At 39.4% G+C, this 26,430-nt stretch overlaps 1 protein-coding gene across 1 annotated transcript; it reads left to right on the top strand.

Moving 5' to 3' along the window:
* Positions 1–1,390: 1,390 nt before the first annotated feature.
* On the top strand, positions 1,391–26,430 carry LOC102794274 (mucin-6-like). Its single transcript, XM_087831038.1, has 44 exons — positions 1,391–1,439; positions 2,070–2,295; positions 3,968–4,097; positions 4,189–4,252; positions 6,127–6,209; positions 6,406–6,601; positions 6,704–6,829; positions 6,937–7,057; positions 7,153–7,285; positions 7,379–7,456; positions 7,550–7,619; positions 7,715–7,852; positions 7,935–8,084; positions 8,342–8,436; positions 8,523–8,655; positions 8,981–9,224; positions 9,310–9,350; positions 9,489–9,577; positions 9,822–9,976; positions 10,051–10,189; positions 10,317–10,421; positions 10,608–10,802; positions 10,953–11,025; positions 11,105–11,274; positions 11,421–11,577; positions 11,800–11,910; positions 13,537–13,678; positions 13,793–13,821; positions 13,907–14,140; positions 14,246–14,566; positions 14,692–14,892; positions 16,863–17,104; positions 17,260–17,446; positions 17,818–18,037; positions 19,417–19,589; positions 19,753–19,822; positions 19,948–20,057; positions 20,155–20,186; positions 20,275–20,428; positions 22,049–22,086; positions 22,194–22,301; positions 23,610–23,649; positions 24,885–24,993; positions 25,105–26,430. The coding sequence occupies exons 1-44, from the start codon at positions 1,391–1,393 to the stop codon at positions 25,265–25,267; spliced, it is 5,844 nt and encodes a 1,947-aa protein (XP_087687164.1). The 3' UTR covers positions 25,268–26,430.

Raw genomic sequence — 26,430 nt, 5'->3', positions numbered from 1 at the left:
ACAATATTACACCAGCCTCCCTGAAAATGACCCAGCTAGGTGCTGTAAGGTATTTTTTCTTAACCAAGGGAACATTTTTTGATCATCCACTTTGGGTGTTTCTATGGTATTCTCAGCCTTTTGGTGTTACAAACTTTTAGAAATCTTTCTGCTTCTGGTTAGTTTTGTTTTTCAGCCTAAAAATTCACATGCACTGTCATGTTTTACTAAGAAATCTCATCTGGCCTTGCCAGGACTCCAGCTCATTAGTCAACTGTGTAATTACTTTTGAGACTGATGTATGAAAATATCTGTAATTTCAAAGCAGTTTGTGTAAACCTTCTGTTAAACCCTTTGAGTTAATATTAAAAAGGGTATGTGATGTTGAGTCTTGACTCCTGTATCTCAGCTGAACCTTTAGCCTCATGACTCCTGAAGCCTGGGTTCAAAGTACCCTAAATATTGCTGCTGACATAGCACCTACAATCATTTGTAACATTTCATCGTGATATAGTGAATAATGATTTAAAATCACTGCATTTTGTTTTTATTTAAATTTTACACATCCGATCCGAGCATGGTACGATTAAATGCTACTCTGCTTCTGGATTTTACTCAATTTTCCCTTCTGTCCCGTTCTCACTGGTACAAAAAAGAACATGTGCGGCCTCTGTCACAAGTGTGTCCCTAAGTAACTGGGATTATAGACAAGCTCTCACAGTTGCAAGAAAAGCGTTTTGTGCATTTGCCCTGGGAAGAAACACAGTGGATGTAAGAAAGTACAAGAGAGAACAATAGGGGTGTTGGGGCCTTCTTGACCTGGTCATGGGCGTAGTCCAAGTGATATCAAGGTACAGTTACAGGAAGTGAATAAAGGAGAGGTGGGACTGTTTATGCAATAGCATCTGTTTCCCAGTAAGTTTAGTTTGAACCACACACATATGTGCATCTCTAAAACTTTGTAGATATTTCGTGAATAGTTTTGCCCGTGGTCACCTACCAAGCCTAATATTGGACCTGTGCTTGAAAGTAAGATGGTTTTCTCTAATTTTATTTTCAGGTTGTAGATTCATTTGTTGAATCTAGTGTGTGTGTTTGTATTTATTACCAATGTGATGACATAAATCTGTGTACACAGTCACAAAAATGTGTCCAAATAAGTCAATTTATGTAAAATCTTGTATTTTAAGGTGAAGATATATTTTAAGATTAGACTGAGGTTCCATACAGGTGTAGGTGTATCAGTGAAGGCTGAAATTAATAGAAGCCATGTTGTTTGTAGTTTTTACTAAATGTTTTTGCGTCAAATAAGCAAATAAGTTTGCTCTGTATGTAACTGAACGCTGAATGTTAGCCGTTTACTGAGCTGCTCGTTTATGGTTGTATGTTTAGCGAGGGGACATCAGGCAGCATGAGCTCACTGCGATGGATAGTGACCGTCTGCTTTATACTGTCCTCAGGTACGGCACATTCTTTTAATTTAACATTTTCATTTTATTTTGTCCGCTGACAAAAAAAAAAAGAAAGAGAAAAATTAGTAAAATGCCAATCCAACAAATTTTAATTTGGCCTTTTCTTTTTTTACAGTTTAACTTCTTGCCATATTTCTTAAAAGTAGCCTTTTTTCTGGCTGCTATAGTCTAAATATTGTCTTACTGGACATGTTTAAATAAATCATGAAAATAAATTTTTGTTTTAGTTTCTAGGACATTTGAATCTGTGACAAGTGAAATTCAGAAATGTAAGTATGCAGTTTTTCTTCATGATGTTGTTATTGATTATTTTCTATTTTTTTTTTTTATCTTGTTTAATGTTTGATTGATTTATTTAAAATCATATATTGTTCTATAAATTGACATGATTCAAGGCTAGTAAAGGACTAGATTTTAGATTTTGTAATTAATTCTGATTTAATAAATAAACAAATAGCATTGGTAACTACAGCATTGGAAAGAATTACAAAATCAGATAACATTTGAAAACTATTAGTCTTACACAGTAAATGATTCACATATGCATTGCTTTATTGTTAAATCCATTCGAGGTCCACTCTTAGGAAGCCTTATTAAACTGACTGTTTTTGTGATCAGACACTTGCAGGACATTTGGTAGTGGTGTTGTCGAGCCATTTAAAGATTCAGCTTTTTATGTGCGGTCCAATTGCCCGTTTACTCTCACCCACTTCATCCACAACCGAGTTGAATGTGACATCACCATACGTCGAGGGAACAGCGGGCTGCTGGTCCAAGTGGAGATAATCATAAACAAAGTCAGGACTGTTCTGCAGAATGGACGTATACTGGTAGAGGACAAAAGGTTTGGTCCAAACTCCACTCAGATAGTTCATCATTGATACAAAAATAGCTGTACAGTAATCCAAATTCTGGTTTACATAAATATCTCATGTATTATTAGTCTGTGTATTTAAAATTTTCTCCTCAATATTTGCCACATGGCATAGTGTGCAGTGTTACAGCAACAAACTGGTATTTTCATGCTTGGACCAATGTAGCATACAGAAATCTCATGAGTGATTCATGCATGGTATTTTGCTAACAGCAGGTCAAAAGGTCAATGCAACTATGTTCTGTAATTTTAAGGTACACTGTTTATTATGTTTGTATTTTTATTTATTTTTAAAAAAAATGTAATAACAGGGCAGAAAAAAAAAAAAAAAAAAAAAGAGCGAAAATGATGTTTAACAGAAAATATCCAACCTCTTTGTCCAAATCCAAACAATGTAAAGTAATGTGAAACCACATTTTATTAGCCAAAAGTGATGGCAATGATGGTGGCATTCCTACAAAATTGATCTCTGCTTTTTAATATCTCAGATGATAATGACAGAATCATAAATAACAAACAAAGTATTTGAATTTTATGTAGACGTATGTAGGTGAAGTCAGAATAATCTCTACCGCCAGGTTGGATTAATTCGGTCTAAGTTGGGTAAAATCAAGTAAAGTCAGTTGAGATTGTTAAACATCAGAGAAAAGAAAGAATTTTTAAATGAACGAATAATAAACAAAAAAGAGAAAATATTAGATGCAGTTAGTCATGCAAATTATTAATATTAAAAAATGTTCAGTTTTGCCATGGTTCGCTGTGTGGCAGGCAGGATAAAGGACTTAATTGCCGGGCTCACAGTACACAGAATAAAAACTTACAGAGGTAGCTTTATTGTGTTGTAACAAAAAACTACTAAAAACAAAAATCCTAAGGAAGGAAGGAATGAAGACACTGGGAAGCTAGAAAACGAAACTAAGAACCAGAGCTAGAAAACTTTGAGGAGCACGGAGGAGAAATAAGTCACAGCACAGTGAGGGTATGACACGACACTGACAGAGAGAAACACAGGACTTAAATACACAGGCAGGACAATGAAAGGATGGGGAACAGGTGGTAACAAAGCTGGGTCAAATCACACCTAACGAGGAAGCAAACCCAGACACACTGGACACAGGGCATGGACTATCAAAATAAAACAGGAAACACATGACAGGCACATACTTAATACAGAACAGAGGGAACAAGGAACACGTGGACAGGAAGGACGAGAGACACAAATGACTGGGGGGAACAAGATAATAAACATGGAGACTGAACTAAACCTACACTAAACACGAGGGCACGAGAACAAAACCCAAGAACTAGAATTCACAAGCCACGAAGAATTGGAGGGCTAGAGTACAAAACAGAAACCAAAGCATTAGTGGACATAACCCATGATGAAATCATTAAATCAATAATAATAATAATACTAATGATACAAAAATCAAAACACTGGGCCAATTGACTTTATTCACTTGTCAAAGCTGTATTTCACCCTGGATAGCTGTATTACAACGTAATCAGTAATGGTAGTTTACTAAGTTACACCTAAGTTACATATTGGGAAAGATAATATCTGTGATAGTCCAGTGCAGTAATTAATAATTTGCATTGTTAAGGCAACCTCACATGTTTCTGTGTATTAATCTATTTACAGTGTTTCCTTTCCATATGATCACACCTACCAGCATATTTTTCAGTACGGCATCTACACTAAACTGAGGAGCTCATTGCTGCCTCTCTCAGTCACCTGGCACAGTGTAGCTGGAGGAATAGACACTCTCAAGGTGAGGGAAAACTTAACCACAGTCACACACATATATGCATTTTAAATCAATAAGTGCAACTCCTAAAATTACTATTTGATCTGCTGTCAAGGTTGAGCTGGAGCAGGAGCTGAGCACTGACATGACTGGACTGTGTGGAAAATGCAACGTAACAGGTGTGACCTAAATGATAACCAGAAACTATGTCACGGCCCGCAAGGGCAGACCGTGTGGAGAGTGTGTTTGGTGGACCCAGGTTCGGACACAGACGCTGGAGGCAAAACTTGTGCTAAGCTCAAAGCGAGCCTTTAATCAGGGCTGATACAGAAGGCAAAATAACAAACCATAAACTATGGGAATGACAAAACTAAAAACCTAAACTGGGAGTAACTAAGGCTATGAACGAAGACCAGGACTGAACTATGACGAAGTACTGTGGACAGACTATGAACACGACATGAAAAACTGTGAACGAGATCCCGGTACTGGCACATGAAGGTGCAGGGAAACATGACTGGAGAAAGTGACTATGAACATGTCCAATACCGAATCTTGCAGACTAGAATCATGACGTGCAGCTAGATATAATAATGTGTATGAACAGACGACGCGACACTGACACGAAGACACACTGGGCTAAAATACACTGAGGAAGTCATCAAGGAATTAGAGACAGAAGGGGAACACAGCTGGGAGGAATAAGACCTAATGAGACAGGGGGAACAAAGCTAGAAACACTGACATAAGACAGGAACATGAACCTTCAGAGTAAAACAGGAAACAAGACACCACTAAACAAAAACGCAGACACGACACAGAGACAGACTAGATACTGAACTAAACCTGCAATAAACATGAGGACACAAAACCTACGAACTAATCCCTAAACAAGAATAACTGAAACATAGATTCATAATAATCAGCATAATAATAAGCAAAGAATCCAAAATGCAAAAACAAACCAAAACATAACAACTCAAAATACTGGTGTAACGCTTCCAGCTCTTCAAAAATCACAGACGCTCAGAAAGGTTGGCTTTTCACGATTTATTCCTGCAGAAGACATAAAACACACTCAACAGGTGTTTTCTGATGGTACTAGCAATTGTAGCTCCCTCACAGTGCAAGCGCGCGCTGTCTCAACAGACTTACAATTAACTTTTTAATACAGAAAAGATGGAAAATAATAATTTCTCCCATTTTTCAGTCTGTCACACTGAACTTGTATACAAAAAATAAATCTTATGACTAATAAAATACATTTCACAATCGTATAAAACAAAATAACAGGATAACAGAAGTATCACCGGCTAAACATTTTCCTCTAGTGGACAACTTAACAGTAGCGCATTACATTTCCACTTGCTTGTGCTTTACAGACAAAATGACTGTTAACAAGCTCACGTACCTGCAGAAGACATAAAACACACTCAACAGGTGTCTTCTGATGGTACTAGCAATTGTAGCTCCTACAATGTAAAACAACATCACAAAAAGCACAGAAAAACAGTAAATCAAACACATTTCCTGCTATGCGCAGCAACCACTAGGGGGCTGACAAAAGCTTACTGCCAAAGAGCATAAAGACGGCAGAAACACTGTTTAACAGCAACCAGCCTTTGTTTCGGTTACACAGAAACTTTCTAATATCAATATGAACCTATATACATCGACAAGTACAACTTATGTAACAACATTCACACCAGAAACCATAAAAATGCCAGAGCCTTTCATTACAGAACTTACCCTCACAGTGCAAGCGCGCGGTGTGAGGAGCGGAAGCCTTAGCAGCTTCTAAACGTTAGAGTGAGATCCGGTTTCTGGGTTTTCAAAATAAAATACAATAAAAAAAATGATAAAATTCACACTTAAAATAATAATTAAGAACAGGTAAGTGCACGTTTTTCTGATGTATTTTTAACTCCGTTACACTGGGTCAAACTGACCCAGAACCGTGACACTTTATAGGAATATTTTAGGTTTTGTTTGCAAATGATAACAGTTGTTTACAGACACTTTGCTCAAAGAATGCACCTTTTCATGAATCTAGGCAATGAGCAGCAGCTGATCAGAGAGAGCGCGCTTACAGATGACACGTGCCAAACAAGGGATCCTGTCTCTGTTCCTAATCCAGTAGGTTCACGTGGTTTACATTAACTTGTTTTTTTTGTTTGTAATTTTGTTTCTGTATACAAATTTGAAAAATAGACAGATGATTCACTAACACATTATAACGGGTCAGTTATGCCGTCGTTATGAATCTGAATTTCTGAGACAACTGTATTTACAGTTTTCAAATAAAATGTAAGTATGTCTTTTAAACTACCAGGTATGTGAACAATTCTTCTCCTACACTTTGGGCTGTCTGCAATCAAGTCGGCTTCATTACTTCCAGCTGTGTCACAAAAACATTTACGGATATGAAAACAGTGAACACATCGGCTGTGCTTTCTTTAAAGAGATTGTTCTGCACTGTGGAAAAAGCAGTAATGTGTGGGAGAAATGGAGATCTGTGACCCAGTGTGGTAACTAATTGTTTAAAATACTAATATTAATAACGATAAGTGGCATATCCTGTACTCACCATAATTTGATGTAGCTGTCCCTGTTTTGGTGGATGAATGTAGCTCGACCAACTTGTCCGGGAGCACTGCTTTATGAAGAAGAGGGTGCTGCATTTGTTCCTACCTGCTCCAACCCAAACCCCCATTTTTCCAGCCAGGATATCACCAGTTCCTGCGTCTGCCCAGAGGGTGAGCCTTGCCAGAATTTCCCCAGGGTATAAATCATTGATGTGTTTTGTTCTTGTTGTTGTTTGCTGGCTTGCCACATTTTAAGGCTGTACTGAACATGTGCGTAGGCAAAGTGCTTAATGATCACTTGGATGGCTTCCACTGTGTGAATGTGTCAAACTGCACCTGTGTGTTCGCTGGCAGGACCTATTTAACTGGACAGAAACGTAGCACCAAGTGTCAGTCATGGTAAGGACCCAGATAAAGGGATTTATATTTATGAGGATTTTTTTGTGAATAATGAATTGAAATTATTTAAACCTCTTCATCAACCCTGTCTCCAGTTTGTGTGAAGGTGGGAAGTGGCGTTGCTCTGAAAACTGCCCAATTAAATGTCAGATTGAAGGTCAGTTTGTGTCAACATTTGATGGCAAACAGTACACTGTCCCTGGTAAATGTACATACCTAGCATTACAGGTAATTTGTCCTCCTCCCCTTTTCATTAATATGAATCTTCTCAAGTTGCCTGTGCTAATAACTGCTGGTTTAATCGTTTATGGACACATGCAGGGCTTCAACTGGACAGTAATAATTACATTTTCTAAAAAGGATCCATCAATACAAGCTGTTTTCCTCCAGCATTTGCAGGTAAAGACAGTCTTTCAGCACTGAAATTAAAACCATTGAACATCTAACTAGCAAGCATAAAAAGTAACCTTGAATACTGGTTTTTATTTTCAGGAAACATATACATTCACAAACAACAAGGCTAAAGTTGGAGACCAAGAGATTAGTGAATTGTATCAGGCTGGTAATTTCATATAAATTGTCTAGCAACCTTGTAATAGATGCATGCCTTAATGCCTTAATTACTAACATTATATTATCTTACCGATTACCTTTTAGATAGGGCCCAGGTTTTCTGGCAGTCCTCTATGTACATTCAAGTCTTGACATCCTCTGATATTAAGCTCCAACTCCAGATGTCACCTGAAATCCAACTTTACATCTCTGCTCCTAGGAAACACAAGGGCATCATTTCAGGTTGGAAACACGCTGGTGATAACACATTAAACAGCATCATTGGTTGGCACGATCCACTTTGATCAGTCAGTCTGTCGTTCAGGTCTTTGTGGCAACGGCAACAGTGACAGCACAGACGACTTCACCAGCAGCAGCGGCATCATCGAGCTCACAGCTGAACCTTTTGCTCTGTCCTGGAGTCTGGGCGCTTGCACTGTGAACATACCCAGTACATGCATCAACACTCACAATGGTACCAGTTAATATTATAACTGTAACAAAGACTGAAAAGGCATGTATACATTCAAACACTGCAATGCACAACTGGAATTATAGTGGAGTTCAGCTTGACAACAAAATTGACATTTTGGTTTTCATATCAATAATTATTGTAGTGTGAACTATAAGGCAGCATAGATTTTTATTGGTAGTTTGCATGCTTGCCTGTGATACAGTAAAAAAAAAAAATCCCCACAAGATATGTTTACAAACTAAAATTTCATTTTCTAGAAATATTTGCTGATGAAAAGTGCTCTGTGCTGATCAACGCGACTGCCATATTTGCTAAGTGCCATGTCCATTTGCCACCGGATCAATACTACGCAGTAAGCACGCATTATGAGCAAACAGCAACTTTGTATAAGTTAATTTGACTTATCAATATTAAGGTGAAAATTGTATTTGCTGGCAGGCCTGTATTCAAAGAACCTGTAATTGTGGCAACGATGTGCAGAGGTGCTTGTGCATTGCATTAGACAGCTACGCCAAAGCTTGTGCGAGTCTTGGGGTTTTGATCGGTGACTGGAGGAAAGCTGCCAACTGCAGTAAGTAAGCTTTAGTTCACATACCAAAGGGTTACATAATATATTGAATATATTAATAATGTTAATACCAGACACATTAGGTTTAGACTTTGTGGAGAAGAGCCAGTACTGAGATTTTTTTTAATTCAAAAATAACTAATCAGAAAAGATGAAATCAATGTTTTTCATGTTTTCAAGAACTTGTGTACACTACAAATGTAAAAGTCTGTCTGAAGTGTTTGAATTTTTGAAAGAAGCAAATATTGTGGAACTTTGCGCAGCAGAAAATGTGACAAATGACTTTTAAAAAAGTGCCATTCGTGCTCATCACATTGTTGTCTCACAGCTCCGACATGTCCAAAGAACCAAGAGTTCTTCTACAACATCCGAGCTTGTAACAGTACATGCCGCTCCATTACTGAGTCTGACCCTCGATGTGGAGTGGATGATGCTTCTGTGGAGGGCTGTGGCTGCCCAGAAGGAACATACCAAAACCAAGGAAACACCTGCACTCCAAAGGCAGACTGTGAATGCCACCATCGTGGTGGTGTAAGTCCACCAGGGCCGGTTGTTATCGATGGACATCATTGGTGAGATGACCCTCTAAACACAGTATTTATAGGTATTTAAAATGATACAGTATCATTTATCAACATTTTACTTGTCAAATTGCAGCCTGTGTGAAAATGGAGAACTGACCTGTTCCACGGATTGTGGTAAATCTATTTTGGTCCAACCAAAAATAAAAAATAAGTACGAATTGATGTGAATACAGTAAAGGTTTCAAAACTGTTTTGATTTGAACATTTTCTGGACTGTACACTTGCCCAATGTGTCTTGAATGATTTCATTAGGATGCAGGAATGGGAAGGTTTGCGTGCACTGCTCAGAGCACCCGATTCAGACGGCTCAGAAAACATGTGCGAGTCTCAGCAAACCACTGGTAAGTCTAAGGGTGATGATTTTATGAATAGCTACCTGTGTTATTCATTTACCATCAAAAAAGATTCATATTATTTTATAGCGTGAGACATATTTTTTGGTGATACACTCCAGAGCAGTTACAACTACTACTTATTTTAACTTTTGTGTAGTTATTCTGTGGCTAAATTGGAGCTCTAACACAACAAAAACCAGTTTAATTAGTTGCGAATTGCTAATTAGTCATTTTCTGCTTTCATGTCCAGTTTGCCATCATAGCTTGTGAGAGTGGCTGTTACTGCCCACATGATCAATATGAAGATCACCATGGAAACTGTGTATCACGGGACGACTGCACCTGTGTGTACAGTGGGAAAGTCTTCAGGGCAGGAGAGACTGTTAAAACCAACTGTAAAAAATGGTAACGCTACTTTACCGGTTCAGTCGCAAAGTTTTGTTTTTCTGTAAACTCAGTGTTATGACTTTATCTTACAGTGTCTGTGGTCAGGGTCAGTGGGACTGCAAAGACGAGCCGTGTCCTGGGACATGTCAAGTCTATGGAAATGGACATTATCAGACTTTTGACGCTAAATGGTATCGATTTAGTGGACACTGTCAGTATACACTTGTAGAGGTGAGACCCTCCCCACCAAAAAAGTGACATAAAAATACAATAGAAAGTGACAGAGTGCAGAAAGCTTGAATGTAATATGGATCTCTTTATAGCTGTGCTATTTACTGTAATTTGGCTCTTATGTCAGGATTACTGTGGAAATACAAAGGGCACGTTTTCTGTCAGAGTGGAGCGCGTACCCTGCTGTGAAAAGGTGCTCACCTGCTCTCACTCCATTGTCCTGGTCCTGCAGGTGAATGAATTATTATCTAACCATGTTATAATGTCAGTTTATTTATTTGCCTCCTTATCTTTTACTAATTTGATCAAATCCATCTTCTATTAACTGTAAAGACGACCTTCAGTAGAGGCAGTAATAGTGATCATTTTACACAGTCAAATAATATGGATTGTAATTCGTTTGCTTTGACCCAACAAGGGCAAAGTCACCGTGACTTTGAGTGACATGAAGGTGACCAAAAACCTACAACAAGACTCTACAATGCAGGAAAATTCACTTTACAGTATCGACACTGTGGGACTCTACATCATAGTGTCAGTGCCGAGCAGCGGGATCACTCTCATCTGGGACAAACACACACGGCTCACCATAAAGCTGCATGAAAACTGGAGGGTGAGGAATTATTATAAGATTTATATTCGTACAATGGAAAAATGCTGGAAAGTGCTTTTTTAAAAGCAGATTTTATACAATTTCACATTCTATTATCATAAAACCCATACTTATAATTATTAAAACTGAAGAAAAAAACCTCACCTGCAGAGCAAAGTTTGCGGCCTGTGTGGGAATTTTGACTCCAATGAGATGAACGACCTGCAGATAAGTGGCTCAGCAGGTAAATCAGTTTTCTCTCTGTTTTTATCATAAATAAAATAAAATAAAAATAAATACATTTTTAAAAAATCTGTTTTCAGTGGGATCCAGTCCGATGGCCTTTGGAAACAGCTGGAAGGCAGCCACTCCTCCTTGTTCTGATGTAACTGCTGATATATTTCCATGTGATCGCAACTCCTACTGCTCAGCCTGGGCCCAGCGGCGCTGTATGATTATTAAAGGAGACACTTTCAAAGACTGCCACATAAAAGTATGCATTTTTTTAAAAATAGAATTTCTATAACATCAACATCCTGCAAAATGCATTGGTATAAAGTTAAAGAACTTAGATCTTATGGGTCATTTATTAGAATTTGCCCATTAAAAACCCCACTGTTGATGTTCTCAAATCCCCAGGTGAACCCAGATCCTTACTATCAGGCTTGCTTGCTTGAGTCCTGCTCCTGTGAGTTTGAAGGGAAGTTCCTGGGCTACTGCACAGCTGTGGCAGCTTATGCAGAGGCCTGCAGTGACCAGGATGTCTGTGTAAAGTGGAGAACACCTGACCTGTGTCGTAAGTTAGGACCATTTTTCTTTACTTATTGTATGTCTAAATAACAGTTAAAGCTGCATTTTTATGTCATTACTTGAGAGACAGCTGTAAGACTTCGTTTGTAAAGAATGAATATTATAGCGCATCTATTCCAATTAACAATTAAAAAGTATATAATATTATATAATATGTGTTGTGTTATGCAATAACTTATGTTATTATTCTTTTACTGTGACATATTAGCAATTTACTGCGACTACTATAACAAGCCGGGACAGAATGTGTGGCATTATGAAGTCTGTGGTAAAATGAGAAGTTGCGGCAAAAGAAATGACATCGCTTACAAGCTTGAAGGTAACGTGACGTAACATATGTCAATAAAAAGCATGTTTGGGAATTATACATGGTATGCAGTAGTGGATCTTCAAATGATGGTGAGCAGCTGGGTTTGGTTGTGACTGGTATTGATGTACAGGCTCAGAAATGAGTTTAAGACGAAATCTGATACAAGCTGATTTTGTATCAGAGGGAAATGCATGTCTTTCCGTGGACAGCACAGTATTGACAGATAAAAGGTTTCTCTGCTGTTTGTTGTGGGATCCATCAGGTTTCCAACTCTCTTCTGTTCACTTGGTAATATTATTACAATGCATAACATCTGTTAGGGTACTTGGGTCTAGTGACCCAGTGGTGTTGATTTTGTTTGTTTATATGCTGTGACTTAGGCTACGTTCACACTGCAGGCGAAAGTGCATCAAATCCAATTTTTTTGACCCTATGCGACCCATATCCGATCTTGGTGTGACAGTGTGAACGGCACAAATCCGATATTTTCAAATCCGATCTGGGTCACTTTCGTATGTGGTACTGGAGCACGTTTGCTGTCGCATTTTATTTGTAGTGTGAACGAGCAGACAAAAAAATCGGATTTGATCAAAAAATCGGAATTGAGCATTAAGACCTGCAGTGTGAACATAGCCTTAGTGTGTGTCTGGTTTGCTTCCCTTGTCTCGTTAGGTCTGATTTGTCCCAGCTGTGTTTCCCTCCTGTCTCCCGTTTCCCGATTGCTCCCTCTGTGTTTTCCTTAGTCTGTGTTGTGATCTTCCTCATCCTACCCTGTGTGTTCTGTCTGCCAGCCTGTTTAGTTATAGTGTGTTCAGCAATAAAGTGGTGTTGAGTGCACTTTTTTGTCTCCTGGAGTTTGCACATTGTGTCCTGCCTGCCACACAGTACATGACAACATCTCCTTTCATTTCTATGTTGATGACTTACAGCTACACCTACCTACTAAAATTCCAGGATTCCCTACAAACTCTCTTGGGTTGTGTTGAAGATGTTTAATGTCAAATACCAAATAACTTCCTCCAATTAAAGGATAAACTGAGGTTACCATTTTTGGTGCATCCAAAGTGTTTTTGCTGGTAATTTAGTTTATTAGCTTTGCTTTGACAAATTAATTCTGTGGTCAAAATGAGCCACTATCGGGTAAGAACCAAAATCCAATCATTTTTTTCTTTCCATAATGTGGGAAAACTCATTTATGCCTTTATTAATTAATGTCTGGATAATTCTAACTCCCTAATCCTATTTATCTTCCCTTCTGTTAGCATGTGACAGTGCGGACTGGTGCTAACAAACATGAGCCTGTCACTTGATTCCTGGCATCTTGTTCCTTTTAGAAGTCAGTTTAAGATTTTCCTGACAGTTTAAAGGCTCCTAATGGGCAGACCTCAGCTTATATTAGCAGTCTTATTTATTTACATTCAGCTCCCAGGTCTCTCCAGTCGACTAATAAAGAGATCTTACGTGGCTCAAGGTCACTCCTCAAACAAACCAGTGATTGACTAATTTACTAGATTAAATTTATCAGTCCACCTGTTAAAAACAAGAACAAGAAAAACAATACCACAACAACAGCACTCTATGTTCTATAGCATTTAGGTGTAAGCTAATTATTTTTTCTTTCTCCTATTGGCAAAGGCTGTTATCCTAGATGTCCAAATGAAGCGCCATACTATGATCATAATACTGGTGAATGCACTACAGTGAGCAACTGCTCTTGTTATTTCAATGCCACCGTTGTTCACCCAGGACAGTTGGTCATGCTGAACTCTTCTGCATGGTGAGTGTACACATTGTGTACATTTTAGTGTGACTAGACACACAACTGCTTTGCCAGACATTACATTAACAATTACATTGACACCTGGTAACTTCAGTCTTTTATTTTATCCAGCCGCTGCGAAAATGGAGCGATTAATTGTCGTAAGTAAGAATTTTATTCGTGCATAACTTGTTACTAAATTAATTAATTTTTTTCTGACTATCCTAAATTACGTTTTCCACACAGACAGACCACCTCCCTCTACAAATACACCTGCCAACACATCTACAAATGTGAAAACAACGGCTTTAATCACCAGTGAAACATCCGTGCATTTAAAGACAACCACACCAGTGATACCCACTAACAATTTTCCAGTTACCACTGAAACATGGTCCACCATCACCTTCACACTCACTGCTACAACAGGTGCAGCGACCTCTCTAACTCCTCTATCTCCAGCAACTGGAACAGAGAGAGGTACCACTAAAACATGGTCAACAATTTCCACCTTTGTACCACTGACTTCAGCTATTTCACCTACTACCAAAAAGTTGTTAACAATGCCCACTACAAACTCCACAGTGACAACTAACACTACTTCAGCTACTAAAACCCGCTCAACTTTGCCAACTACCACCCCTACAAGCTTGACGACCACTGAAAACGTATCAACAATGTCTTCCACGACCACTGTGCCAATGATCACCTCAGCTGCAACTTCAACGTCAGAACTTCCAAAAGAAACCAACACAACAGCCACTACAAGCTCCCGAATCACATCATCTACAACTAGAATGAGCTCCACGTCTTCAGTGGCAGCAGCTACCACAGACTCCAGGAGTTCAAAAGGACCAACCACTGTTGGCGCAGGATCAACACAAACAAAAAGCTCCACATCGCAGGGTAACTTTTCAGCTCATGTTTTAACTTTTCGGCGATTCAAACTGTCGCTTCCCTAAGTGATTGAAGCTAATTTTCAAAGTGTTCTCTGTTTGCTTTCTTCTCCAACTGTGTCTACACGTTACCAGTGTGTGAATGTGTAGACTTCAAGAAGAATAAACGCTGGGCTTGCAGTGAGACATGGACAGAGGACTGCTACCATAAGACTTGTGTCAGTGGGAAGATTGTATTGACCCCAGTAACTTGTCCAGAGCCCAAAATTCCCACCTGTCCCAGAGACCAGATCACAAAGGTCTCTGAAGGATGCTGTGAAACATGGAAGTGTGACTGTAAGTGTATCTTAGTCTGTCGTTATAACTATGATTACTTTTTTATTGTTTAGTCTGCTTCTTTGCAAAACATCAGGACGTCTTACTGAATCAGTGTGCTCAGTGTAGTGGATCATTTCAAGCTGAGGTATCTGCTGGATACTATTAATAGTATACAACCACCCACATAGGAGCTCTTTCATTGATTGGCTCTTGTTAACATCAACATTCAGACCTCTTTGGTCTTACATATTTGACCAGATGATGGTACTAGAGGAAACATTCAGTGATCATCACAGTAGTAGTTTCAATCTATCCAAAGTGGCTTATATGTGTTCGTCCTGATTCGTGATTTGAGGTGAAAGACAAACGACTTGAGGTCCATTTATTTAAACACATATATGTGGGAAGCCGAGCACGATCACCCAAATAGCATCGATCTTCTCAGAACAATAAACGAGCAGTCGTATTTATAACATCAGGGTATCAGGAAATATAACGCCCCTTGTGCGTCGAAGCAGATAGATAAAATGCATCAGTTCCAGTAATCCCAAGCTTGGACACATTAAAAAAAAAACAGTTCCTTCCTCTGTTCCTCCGCCACCGCCAGATGCTTCCTCTTATTTCATTTACTGCACTTCACTTATCTGTGGAACTAAACTGTCACGTATGCAGGTAAAACAACTTCGCAGTTTCGAGCAAAACAAGTCTAGATACTGTGTATATACAGGCAACCTATGTGTCTTGACCTCAGTGCATGACCTCACTCGACAAACAAAGGCTGTATCCCAATTCAGGGTCTGCAGCCTTAAAGGCCGCATTTTAAGGCCGATTACGTCACCGCGACGCGACGAAGGCTGTCCCAATTCGAAGGCTGCTCGAAATGCGGCCCTCAAATGCGTCCTTCGTTTCCCTGAATTTTAAGGACGTGGCGGTGTAGACTTCGTGGCCCAACATATCCCAGAATGCATAGCGTGGTGGTGGGTGTGGATAATTTTGCCGAAAAAAACGGCGGATGAGGGGCGCCCGAAAAGTAAACTTTAAGTAAGTACTGAATATTATGTCACTTATTTATGTGCAAATGTTTAATAACAAAGAACATTAAAACATTACTGCTGGCCACATGTCGGCAAAGTTATGAGACATTAGTGACGTTTGTACTAACTTGGTTTTAAAGCCTTTACTTTAAAATATTCTGTCAAACAATGCTGTATGAAATGTTTCCAGCTGTTAGTATCATGGTTGCTAGGCAACCTGGGCAGCGCAACGGAGGCTAGACCGTCTCATTTCACAAGCCTCGCACTTCCGGCCTTAGCGGTCTTTAAGTACGCGGCCCTTGAGGATCGTTGAGGCTGCGTACTTTAACGCTGCAGACCCTGAATTGGGATACAACCAAAGACATTCTAGAAGTATACTTCCTGACTCCGTTTGAGTCATCTGTTACCAGGCAGACTCCAATGCAGCAGGCTGCTGAGTGCACACAGGCCTCTATTCTGTTTACAGGTTATATGTGGTGTATTGTATTGTAAGCATGTATGCAATCCTTTCATTAGCTCGATAGATTTTCCAATTGATCGGCCAGACGTCGCGCTGACCAAAGCTTCAGACCATTATCAATTAACTGACCGAGCTACAACCCTTTAACCTCTTAAGCCCCAACGCCCCCTGATACGGGGGCAAAAGGCAGGAGATCAGTTAGGCTTGGGGTTTAAGAGGTTAATTAGCACAAAAATGCAATATGTGTATAACATGATTACAGTTGCACCTGCAATGAAAGATTATTATGTAATTATGCTCACACCTGAAATACAAACTTTAATGTAACATCAACAGCTTCAATAAATGCTCTGATGAAATGATAATGATAAATGATAAGTAATACAACAGTAATGATAATGGTTATGAATAGTAACAGTAAAGTAATATTCTAATCTCCACATGTTCCATGCATAGATGGACTAAAATCGTATTTTTTCCTGTATTAATTCCAGGCCAATGTGAGCTGTATGGGGATCCCCACTACATCTCTTTCCAAGGAGTAGACTTTGATTTCCTGAATCAAGGCACCTATATATTGATGGAGGAGCAGTCACCACGCCATAATCTGACCATTGTTGTGGACAACTTCCATTGCGTGCCGGGTTTCTATGGCTCCTGTGTTAAAGGCATCATCCTGAAATATCAGAACAATGTGGCTACACTGACTATCGTTCCACATTTGTTTTCAGTACAAGTAGGATATATTACAGTGCTCTTTTATTTATACTTGTTGCCGCCATGAATCCTCATATTTATTACTGCTGCTGATAATCAGAAGTTATCTGTATGACTGTTTTCAAGTTGTTTTGTTCTAGTTTTATTGTTTGACCCTGATCCAATCTGGCTTAGGCCACGCTAAACAACGTGATCATACAGCCACCGTATGAAGAGCATGGTTTCAGGTTCGAAACCACATGGTACAAGATGGTTATTCACCTCCCAGAGATCCGCTCTTTTGTCTCCCTCACTCCATTTTACACCCTGGTGGTCAGTCTGGCCATGGAACACTTCCTCCAAAACACCCAGGGGCAATGTGGTGAGTATAATGAAAATACTGTAAATTTTCTGTCATTTAATTGTTTTTCTGTTAAATAATTAATGTGATATAAATGGCCATTGGAGAGGCCCTCTGGCCTTGACACCCCTGGTCTAGTGTGGCATTATTAAGTGTTTTGTGTTTGTGTTTGTGCACGTGCATGCATGTGTGTAGCGTGACCTATCAGACAGTCTCAATTTAAAGCTTATTTTTTTCACAGTGGCAAAGAAAACAAACATGTTGCCCAATAAGGACTCAAGCTGTTCTCAGCACAAGCCTACAAGGGACAACAAATATCATCTGCAGTGTATGAGTGTCTATTAGAAGTCTCCTGTCACATCTTCATGCTCACGTCTTAATTGCCCCTCCAGGTGTGTGTGGTGGAGCATCGTGTATTCGTAAAGGAGGGCAGATAGAGGAGGACAGCTGCTGTGATAAGACGAGCTATGACTGGGTGTATCCGGATCCTCTGAAGCCAGCAGATGTTTTTGCACCAAGGGATGTCCCCTGTCATTCTAAGCAGACTTTCGTACCCACTAACAGACCACCCACCTGCTTTCCGAGCCCACTATGTGAGCTCCTACATGATGCGTAAGCTACTTAAAATAATATACACTTCCAGCCAGGGAGTTGGTTTTAAAACTTAAATTAAAACGTGAGCTTGAATTACCCACAATACAGCAGACAGCAGTTGATTTTTTAGACTAAAATAGTCACAAAGAGTAGCATAGTGATGTCCAAAAAGAGAATTTGTATAACGTTACAACTGAATATACTTGATAGGATATAAAACATAAATACTTCCTCCACCACTGAGCCTTTGTGCAGAAAGGCAAAGTTAACAAAATTAGGTACAATTCCTATGGTACATGAATTCATTTATTTAAATTGTAATAGTGCACTTTTTTCACTTGTTTTCAGCTGCTGTACAGTAGTTCAGTCAAAGGAGCTTGCAAAGAAAAGCGTCTGGATTTCTTTAAGTTGCTTGAAGACGTTTAACCTCTCATCCGAGAAGCTTCTTCAGTTCTAAGGTCAAATGGTGGAGAGTCCCAGATATAAACCTAGTGGGAGTATCCCCCCATCTATGTCCACTGTGAGCGACCATCTTTGAACTAGAGGCGGTGGTTTATGACACCAACTCTCTGCCATCTATAATCCAGTTTTGAGATCCCTCCCCAGACGCCTTAACGCCCACTCACACCCTGGGCCATCTGACCTCAGGAAAACATGATAAGGTGGGGCCAGGTTTCACAATGAGCTCACCCGAAACTCTGGCTGATTGGGACCCACACCCAGTTCCACACCTTGGCTCAGGCGATTAGAGGATCATCAGGGGGTCCTTTTGTCCCTCTGTGGGGGGAAACTCCCACTAGGTTTAAATCTGGGACTCTCCACCATTTGACCTTAGAACTGAAGAGGCTTCTCGGATGAGAGGTGAAACGTCTTCAAGTAACTTAAAGAAGTCCAGACGCTTTTCTTTGCAAGCTCCTTTGACTACGATGACCTGGATGACTGAGAACCTTCACAGACATACAGTAGTTCAGTGTTTCCCAACCTTTTGGAGCCACGGCACATATTTTACATGAGGAAAATCACACGGCACACCATCAAACACACTTTTTCTTGTAAAATATTTATCTATTGCCATTATGCCCGGCGTTGTCTCGCTCACAGAATGACTATAATGTAATTTCTTTTTGTCTTCTCCTGTTTTACTGGCAGCTGGCAAGCCATTTAATTAGAGCAGGTAGTTTTACTGCCCTCTAGTGGAAGAGAATGTAATTGTTCTGCCAGTTACTCACGCGAATCGCTTAAAGTACTAATCAGGCGGAAACAGATAATCTTCCACGACACACCTGATCATTTCTCACGGCAGCACAGTGGCCGGGAAACACTGCAGTAGGTTCCACGATAGTGTGTTCTTCATCAAACAGCTTACAATTAAGATGCAATCAATTCTGTTTCTTCAGAGTCTTTGAAACTTGCAGCAAGTACGTAAATCTAACCTTTAAAAAGAAGAACTGTGAGTTTGATTCATGCGGAAACCCAAATGCTTCTTGCTCTGCTCTCGAACAAACTGCTGAGGAGTGTAAACACGCTGGTTTCTGCGTTGACTGGAGAAGACTAACTAATGGAAGCTGTGGTATGTAGCATTGTTCTTAGCATTCACTTTCTACAACAAAGTCACCAAACCAGTAATAAAATAATGTCTTTGAGGAGTTTGCACATTTTTTTTATTCTGTGTCTATCTGACTTGACTGTAGTGGTTTTTGCTTCATTTTTTTTTCTTGAAATTGATGTTTCAGCTGTGCCATGTCCAGGCGGACTGGTTTACAGAGAATGTCATAACAAGCATGATGACTTCTGCTATGGAGGGTTTGAAGGCTTTACTTTTTCTAATGATACACTTATTTTTATTAACACCATACCTAATCCAGTGTTGGTTTGTAAGTTACTAAAAGTTTCACTTTTCCTATTGCTGTTTCGGTTTGGCTGCTCAGAGTGCCTCATCCAGGGACTTCCCTTGAAATGAACACTGGGGGTTGTTTCTGTCCCAGAAACCTGTTTAGAGCTGGAACTCATTCACACATATGTGTGGCTGACTGTGCCTGTGAGTAAAATGGTCTACAAGAGTGATAATGAGATGAGATGATTTTAGTTTAGGTATGTTTGAAGTGGAAATAAGTGAATTTTTTTTTCCTTTACAGACTGCAAAGGACCAAGAGGAGAGCCTAAACTAGTGGGCACATTTTCCTCATAAAAAACAGACTACTTCTGACTCTAGATTAGATTTGAGATTCAAATGTATGTATGTACCCCTCTTCCAGCCCGGTGAGGTGTGGGTGTCCAACTGCAACCTGTGTACATGTAATAACCAGACTCGGACTGAGGAGTGTTTTCCAAAACCTCCTAAGCCAGTTCCTCTGTGCGGCCCCAGCGAAGTTTTGGTAACCACCTCGTGCTGTGGTGATCAGATGTGTGGTAAGAATGAGCATTTCATCATTTTTCACCATCATGTTTAAGTAGTTTCCATTTCATTCAATCCAGTTTATGCAATAGCTTTTTTAAAATTCTGGTATATGGAGTGAACAACATAAAATTATGTTGTGAAAAAAGATTGAACAAAGACGAACATGTTTTAATTTTTTTTATACACCTTTAGGATTCTTTCTTTGCCAAAAGCTCAAAATGCTCTCCACTAGTCTTGTGAGATGTTTCCATATATTGGCGAACAGTAAAGTCATGGGTAGGGATGGGTATCAAAACCCGGTTGTTGCTGAGAACCGGTTCCCACTGTTTCAATCCCTTGGAATTGTTTGCCATTTTTGCAAACGATTCCCTTATCGATTCCAGTCGCCACGAATGACGTCACCACGTTGCGGAGCGTCGCTTACCTGGCAGGAAACACGGCGCCTAAGCGGCTCAAACGCTCAAAAGTTTGATTATACTTTACGAGAACGGATGACGACAGGGCAACTTAGATAGTAGATATTTAATTTAAGGGAGGAAACACTACGAATATGCAAAAGCATTTGCTCACAAAACACACGATGACCTTAAATGAATGTCGTGTTTTTAATTCCACTCCGGACTCGTGAATCTCAACCCAGCAGCAGCGGTAACGTTTGCACGTCCTCTCCCGTTAATGCGGCAGGTAAATAACCAACTAACAGTGCATATTATGTTAGCGCGATCTGCCTTATTACAAAACCTGCCATTACTGTGCGTTTAGGTGATCATGATGAGAGAGACAGAGTCTGGCTCAGATGCTGGCAGTTCTCGCTGCAGTCTACCGGTAGCGTCTCCTTTCAGGCCGGGATAGACGAATGTCACCGAGCAGTGACTAAGTTTGTGGTAAAAGGCTTGAACCCATTTGCCACAGCAGATGCCCCCGATTTTCAGTAAGTGAATGTGTTTAATTGTAGGCAGGGACATTACTGGATATTCTTCTGTAATTGTAATTATTGCTACAGAAGAATATTTATTTTATTATTTTATATTTACAATTTTTTTTTCCTGGGGACCCTGTGACACCCCATTGAAGAGCCGTAGGCTGTGGATCTCTAAAGATCTCACTGTTGGGTTTGTAAGGCCATGTTACTCCTAAATTTCTATCTTGTTCAAAGAGAAGATATAAAACAAAGTTCTAAGCTAATCGACCTTAGAATCGATAAGAGAACCGATAAAGAATCGAATCGGAATCGTGAAAATCTTATCAATACCTATCCCTCGTCATGGGGAGGCAAATTACAGTGGGTGATGAATTTGCAGGGGTATAGAGTATCAAACACCACAGTTCAGGTTGCATTGGCTGAATGGTTGTCTCTGAGACGCTCAAGTAAAACTCCTTGGTGACAGTCTGACCCTGGAGGTTGAAAACAATGCTGTGAATAAAACAAAAATGTGCCTTCTTTTGGCTGTGCTCCTCTTCTGGTGCACTGTCCTGTCTCTTGGAAACCACTGTTGTGCAAGTGGCCTTAAAAGACTTCTTTGCAGTGACTTGAACATCTCAGTAGTTAGTAATTTACAGTAGTTTTCAACCTTTCTATGTCAGTTTGGCTCAACCTAACTGGATGTAAAAGTTGGCGTTTTATTTTTCAGTTGAGAAGACGTGCACTTATAATGACCAGACATACAAGGTATGTTGTGTCTATTTACTTGCCTCTCCCTTACACACAGGTGAGAATTTGATTTGGAAAAAATAAATGAGCAGTTTTATGTCATGTTTTCCGTGCTGTGTGTGTAGGTGGGGGACACATGGACAGATGCTGCCCATCCCTGCATGTCATTCAGTTGCAGCAAGGAGGGTGTTCTGACTGAGACTAAAGTCTGTCTGGATGAAAGCTGTCCTGAGGTAGAAACACTCACAATCAAAAAGCTTGCAGTTTTCATATGATTTTTTTTCCAAAAGTGTTTTTGCTTTATATATATATATATATATATATATATATATATATATATATATATATATATATATATATATATATATATATATATATATATATATATATATATCTTTTCTTCTAAAGTTCTTTATCCTGATGGTAGTGCCTCTTATCACAAAAAAGCTTTATGGCACATTTCAATTTATTTTGCAGTTGATCTGATGTAGCAAAGAGGTAATACAGGGCCAACAGAGAAACCGCAGACATTATGGGCATAGCTACTGTCACATCTCCCATTGGTTTCCTGTTTTGAAACCTTCAGTTAAACATTTCCACCACTAACATCTTGGTTGCGAAGTCTGCTTGTGACTAAGAAACAACATGCTAACTAGCTAATGATTGTGATTGACAGCTCATTAGCCAATGAGCATTCAATTGCGGGGTGGCTGTAGCTCAGGTGGCAGAGCGGATCACCCACTAACCATGGGATACTAACCCCATGTTGCTCTCCAATGCGTCCATCGGAGTGTGAATGTGTATGAATGTTAGATACTTAGCACTTAAGCTTAGAAGTGCTTGTGTGAATGGGTGTGATTGGGTGAATGAATTAGCTGTATAAAGCTGTATAAAGCGCTTTGAGTGCTCGGACAGAGTAGAAAAGCGCTATATAAGAACCAGTCCATTTACCATTTACCAATTACATACTAGCAATAATCTTTAATTTTTAAACATTTTCTGGCAGTTTTACAAAAAAAAGACTTCACCTTTTATTCAGTATGACCAAAAACAAGTGACTGAGCCCAGAAACTCAACAGCAAAGTGTTGACAAAAGTCAAGAAAGAAAGCTGTTTTTCCATAGACTTCTATAGCACTATTGCCATCTGGTGGCCTTCAGATAGAAAGCCGATTTAAATCAATGTTTTCTTAACCCAGAAACTTTATTCACATTTGAGACTATCTATGTCAGGAACAAATTAGATGTGACGAGAAATGGGGGAAGCAAAACTAAACACACTGAAAACAGGACGCAAGACTGTCAAAATAAAACAGCAAGCACATTAAGACATAGACACACGGCTTGACACTGGGGTCGGGGAAGAAAAAGACACGGATGCACATGACAGAGAAGACAAGGAATGAAACACATTCCTGGGGGAAGATGGGAACAGAAGAGGGAGACAAAATACACACACATGATGACCTGTTACAAATGTCTATTAATCGTCTAGAAAAAAGGAAAAGATTTAACCATGCCAATTGATTTTTTTCTTCTCTAGGAGGACAGAATTTGGGATGACAAACATTGCTGCTTTACATGTAAGAAAAGTCAGAAGTAACAAAATAGAGTAGTTATTTGTAATTGCTATATTTGCAAAAAACACTATTGTGCATTTGTGAGTTTGCTAACTTACAAAGAATCAAACATAATTTTTATGGCAAATTCATTTTAATTGAGAGAGACAGAATATCAACCAGAAATTTGGAAAAAAAAGTATTACATAAAAGTTTTGCTTGGTCTGCATGTCGCAGAGTAAAATAATTATTTCTTTAATTTTATTTAATACACATCTCAGGAGGCATTTTGGACCACTCCTCTGTACAGAAATGCTCCAAATCCCTTAGATTTCATGGCCACTGCTTGGCTGCTTTTTCCATAGGACAGGGGGCTGGAAGCACTTCTTTGTTGCCCTGGTGGTATGTTGTTTTTTTTTGTTTTTTGTCATTGTCATGCTGCAAGATCCATACATGACCCATTGTCAGTGTTCTGGCTGAAGGAAGGAGGTTCTTGTGTCCAAGATTTACATGGACCTGTCCATTGGTCCATTGGGAATCATCTTCTACCGTCAAGCAGAAAACCAGCCCAAAAGCATAATGTTTCAACCTCCATGCTTGGCTGTGGGGATGCTGTTCTTTGAGTCACACTCAGCATTTCCCTTCCTCCAAACACAGCAACACTTACTTCCAAGCCTTCCCTAACACATTTATTTGTTTACTGGCAAACAGAAGATGGGGCTGTGCATTTGCCCCCAGGTACATCTCTTTGGTCTTGCCCGTGGTGGTGAAGAGGTTTGAATAGAAGAACGTTATTCTGTGGCCAGATATGCTTTCTACACATAACAAGCTGAGCTCAGGAGGAACGTTTTTACAAAAGTCAATAGAGAAAGCTGTTTTTCCATAGACCTTTATAGCCTTGCAAGTCCCTTTGCAGCCATCTAGTGGCTTTCAGATAGAATGCAGTTTTAGGCACTGCCACATAGGCTTCATTTTTGTTTCTTCCATTGTTCCAATCCAGAAGCTTCTTTAATTGATTGATTGTAATCTGTGTGTCACATGGACACACAGCCAATCTGTGGCGTTGTAGGATATCAAATTACTATTTCACTTAATGACATGCATCTCAGTTTACAACTTCTATGAAATGCTGTTTTTCTGATATTTTTTTCTCTCTCAATTAGAATCAAATTACCATAAAAACCAGAGAAAGTCAGGAAACTTTCAAATTCAGCAGCTGATCAAGTAATTATTTCGTCCACTATGTCTTTCCACCCCAGGCAACCAAACATGCATTCCCAGGGTCTCCAGTGTCAACATCACCATTGATAACTGTACCACAGTCATACAGATGCCTGTCTGTCAGGGACAGTGTACATCTCAGCCAAGGTGAGACTGTTTAGTGTCCATAATGAGGACTCAAAAGTCCCCTCCTGTATTTTCTGTCATCATAAATCCAATTTACTCTCCTCTTCTCCCATTTTTCGCCTTTCCCCACAGAGTTGTGTTACAGGGTGACCTGCTAGTCCAGCAGGAGAGCAGATGCTGTCAGGAAGACCTCTCAGAATGGAGATCACTGACCCTGCGTTGCTTTGACCTTACTGCCAGATATTACACCTACAATCATGTCACTAGTTGTGTGTGCAGAATTTGTAGCAAATAGCTGAAAAATGCAGCAACAAATAAAGCTGAAACCTATAGATTCACCATCAAAAATCAAAGGCATCAATTAAAAATCATTGATGTAAACAACTGTTAAATCAGTTGTCTGTCAAGTTGAATTATGCATGATCTTTAACCTGTCTAGTTTTCTTCCCTTTTTCCATTAAAACACAGTGCACCATTAGAAATGTGTCAGTTCAGATAACCATCATGCACCAGTCTTTCAGTCCAATACAAACTTGGACTGTGTGAGTCTTTCATGAAAATGAACCATACTCTTTTTAAACCTGATATCTATAGACTGTTAATGTAATGGATACAGCCCTGAGAAATGTTCAGTTAGATCAACATTACGCAGGATTTCCTCATTTATCGCCCTGATAAAAACAGTTTTGTAAAGCATCAACGTAATGCAACCAAGTTTAGTTTGGTTTGGTTGCAGCACAACCAAACTAAGCTGTTACAATACACAACCAGCCAAATGAGAAACTTAAAAACAGCAATCCCACCAACTTGAAATTCGTTTGGCACCTCCTCATTATCAAATACCAAAGTTTACATGGCAATAAAATAACTGATGGAGTCTAAAAACAAAAAAATGGAAAAGCTTGTCTGCTATTATATAAAATAGTTAAAACCCAACACTGACAAAGTAGCCATTAAGTGGCAGAAATAATTAGTAATTGTTTTTGGTGGAAGTCTGACTGAAGACAGGTTTTCATATGAGACTCCAATTATCCTTGTACATAAGCCTTTCTGAGTCTACATCAAGTTCTGGCCAAAGCAACGGGTGATGATGCAACCTATATAGTAATGGTGGCCAATCACAAGCCTTGCTTCAGATTATATATGCAGTAATTTTCACTTGTTCTTTACATTTCCAACATAATTCTGAAATTGTTACACAAATTGTAGATGTAGATCCATCTTTACTTGAGAAACTTTCTCAGATGCTTAAAAAAAACCCTATCATGTTATTTATTAGTTTGAAAAATGTGCCTGTAGCTGCTTCTTTTGAGTACTAATTACTTTTTCAGCCTTTTGTTGCCTGTGGCAGCTTTGGAGATGTGTTGCTTCCATCCAATTATGTATTTTATATATATACATATTCATTAAATAGTAAAATGACTCTGTGTCAACATGGTTGTTGTGCTCTATTGAAAA

Source organism: Neolamprologus brichardi, chromosome 17 (genome assembly GCF_056152115.1).
Source record: "Neolamprologus brichardi isolate AB-2024 chromosome 17, ASM5615211v1, whole genome shotgun sequence".
In the NCBI taxonomy this organism is placed as follows: domain Eukaryota; kingdom Metazoa; phylum Chordata; class Actinopteri; order Cichliformes; family Cichlidae; genus Neolamprologus; species Neolamprologus brichardi.
Note: the sequence above shows the minus strand (reverse complement) of the source record. Positions and strands in the feature narration are given on the sequence as shown.

Excerpts from the sequence above, each read along its gene's own strand:
- LOC102794274 (XM_087831038.1), top strand. The coding sequence starts at position 1,391 with ATGAGCTCACTGCGATGGATAGTGACCGTCTGCTTTATACTGTCCTCA. Across the intron at positions 9,977-10,050 it reads AAAACCAACTGTAAAAAATG|TGTCTGTGGTCAGGGTCAGT; the intron begins GTAACGCTACTT and ends TTTATCTTACAG. Across the intron at positions 13,822-13,906 it reads AAATGGAGCGATTAATTGTC|ACAGACCACCTCCCTCTACA; the intron begins GTAAGTAAGAAT and ends TTTTCCACACAG.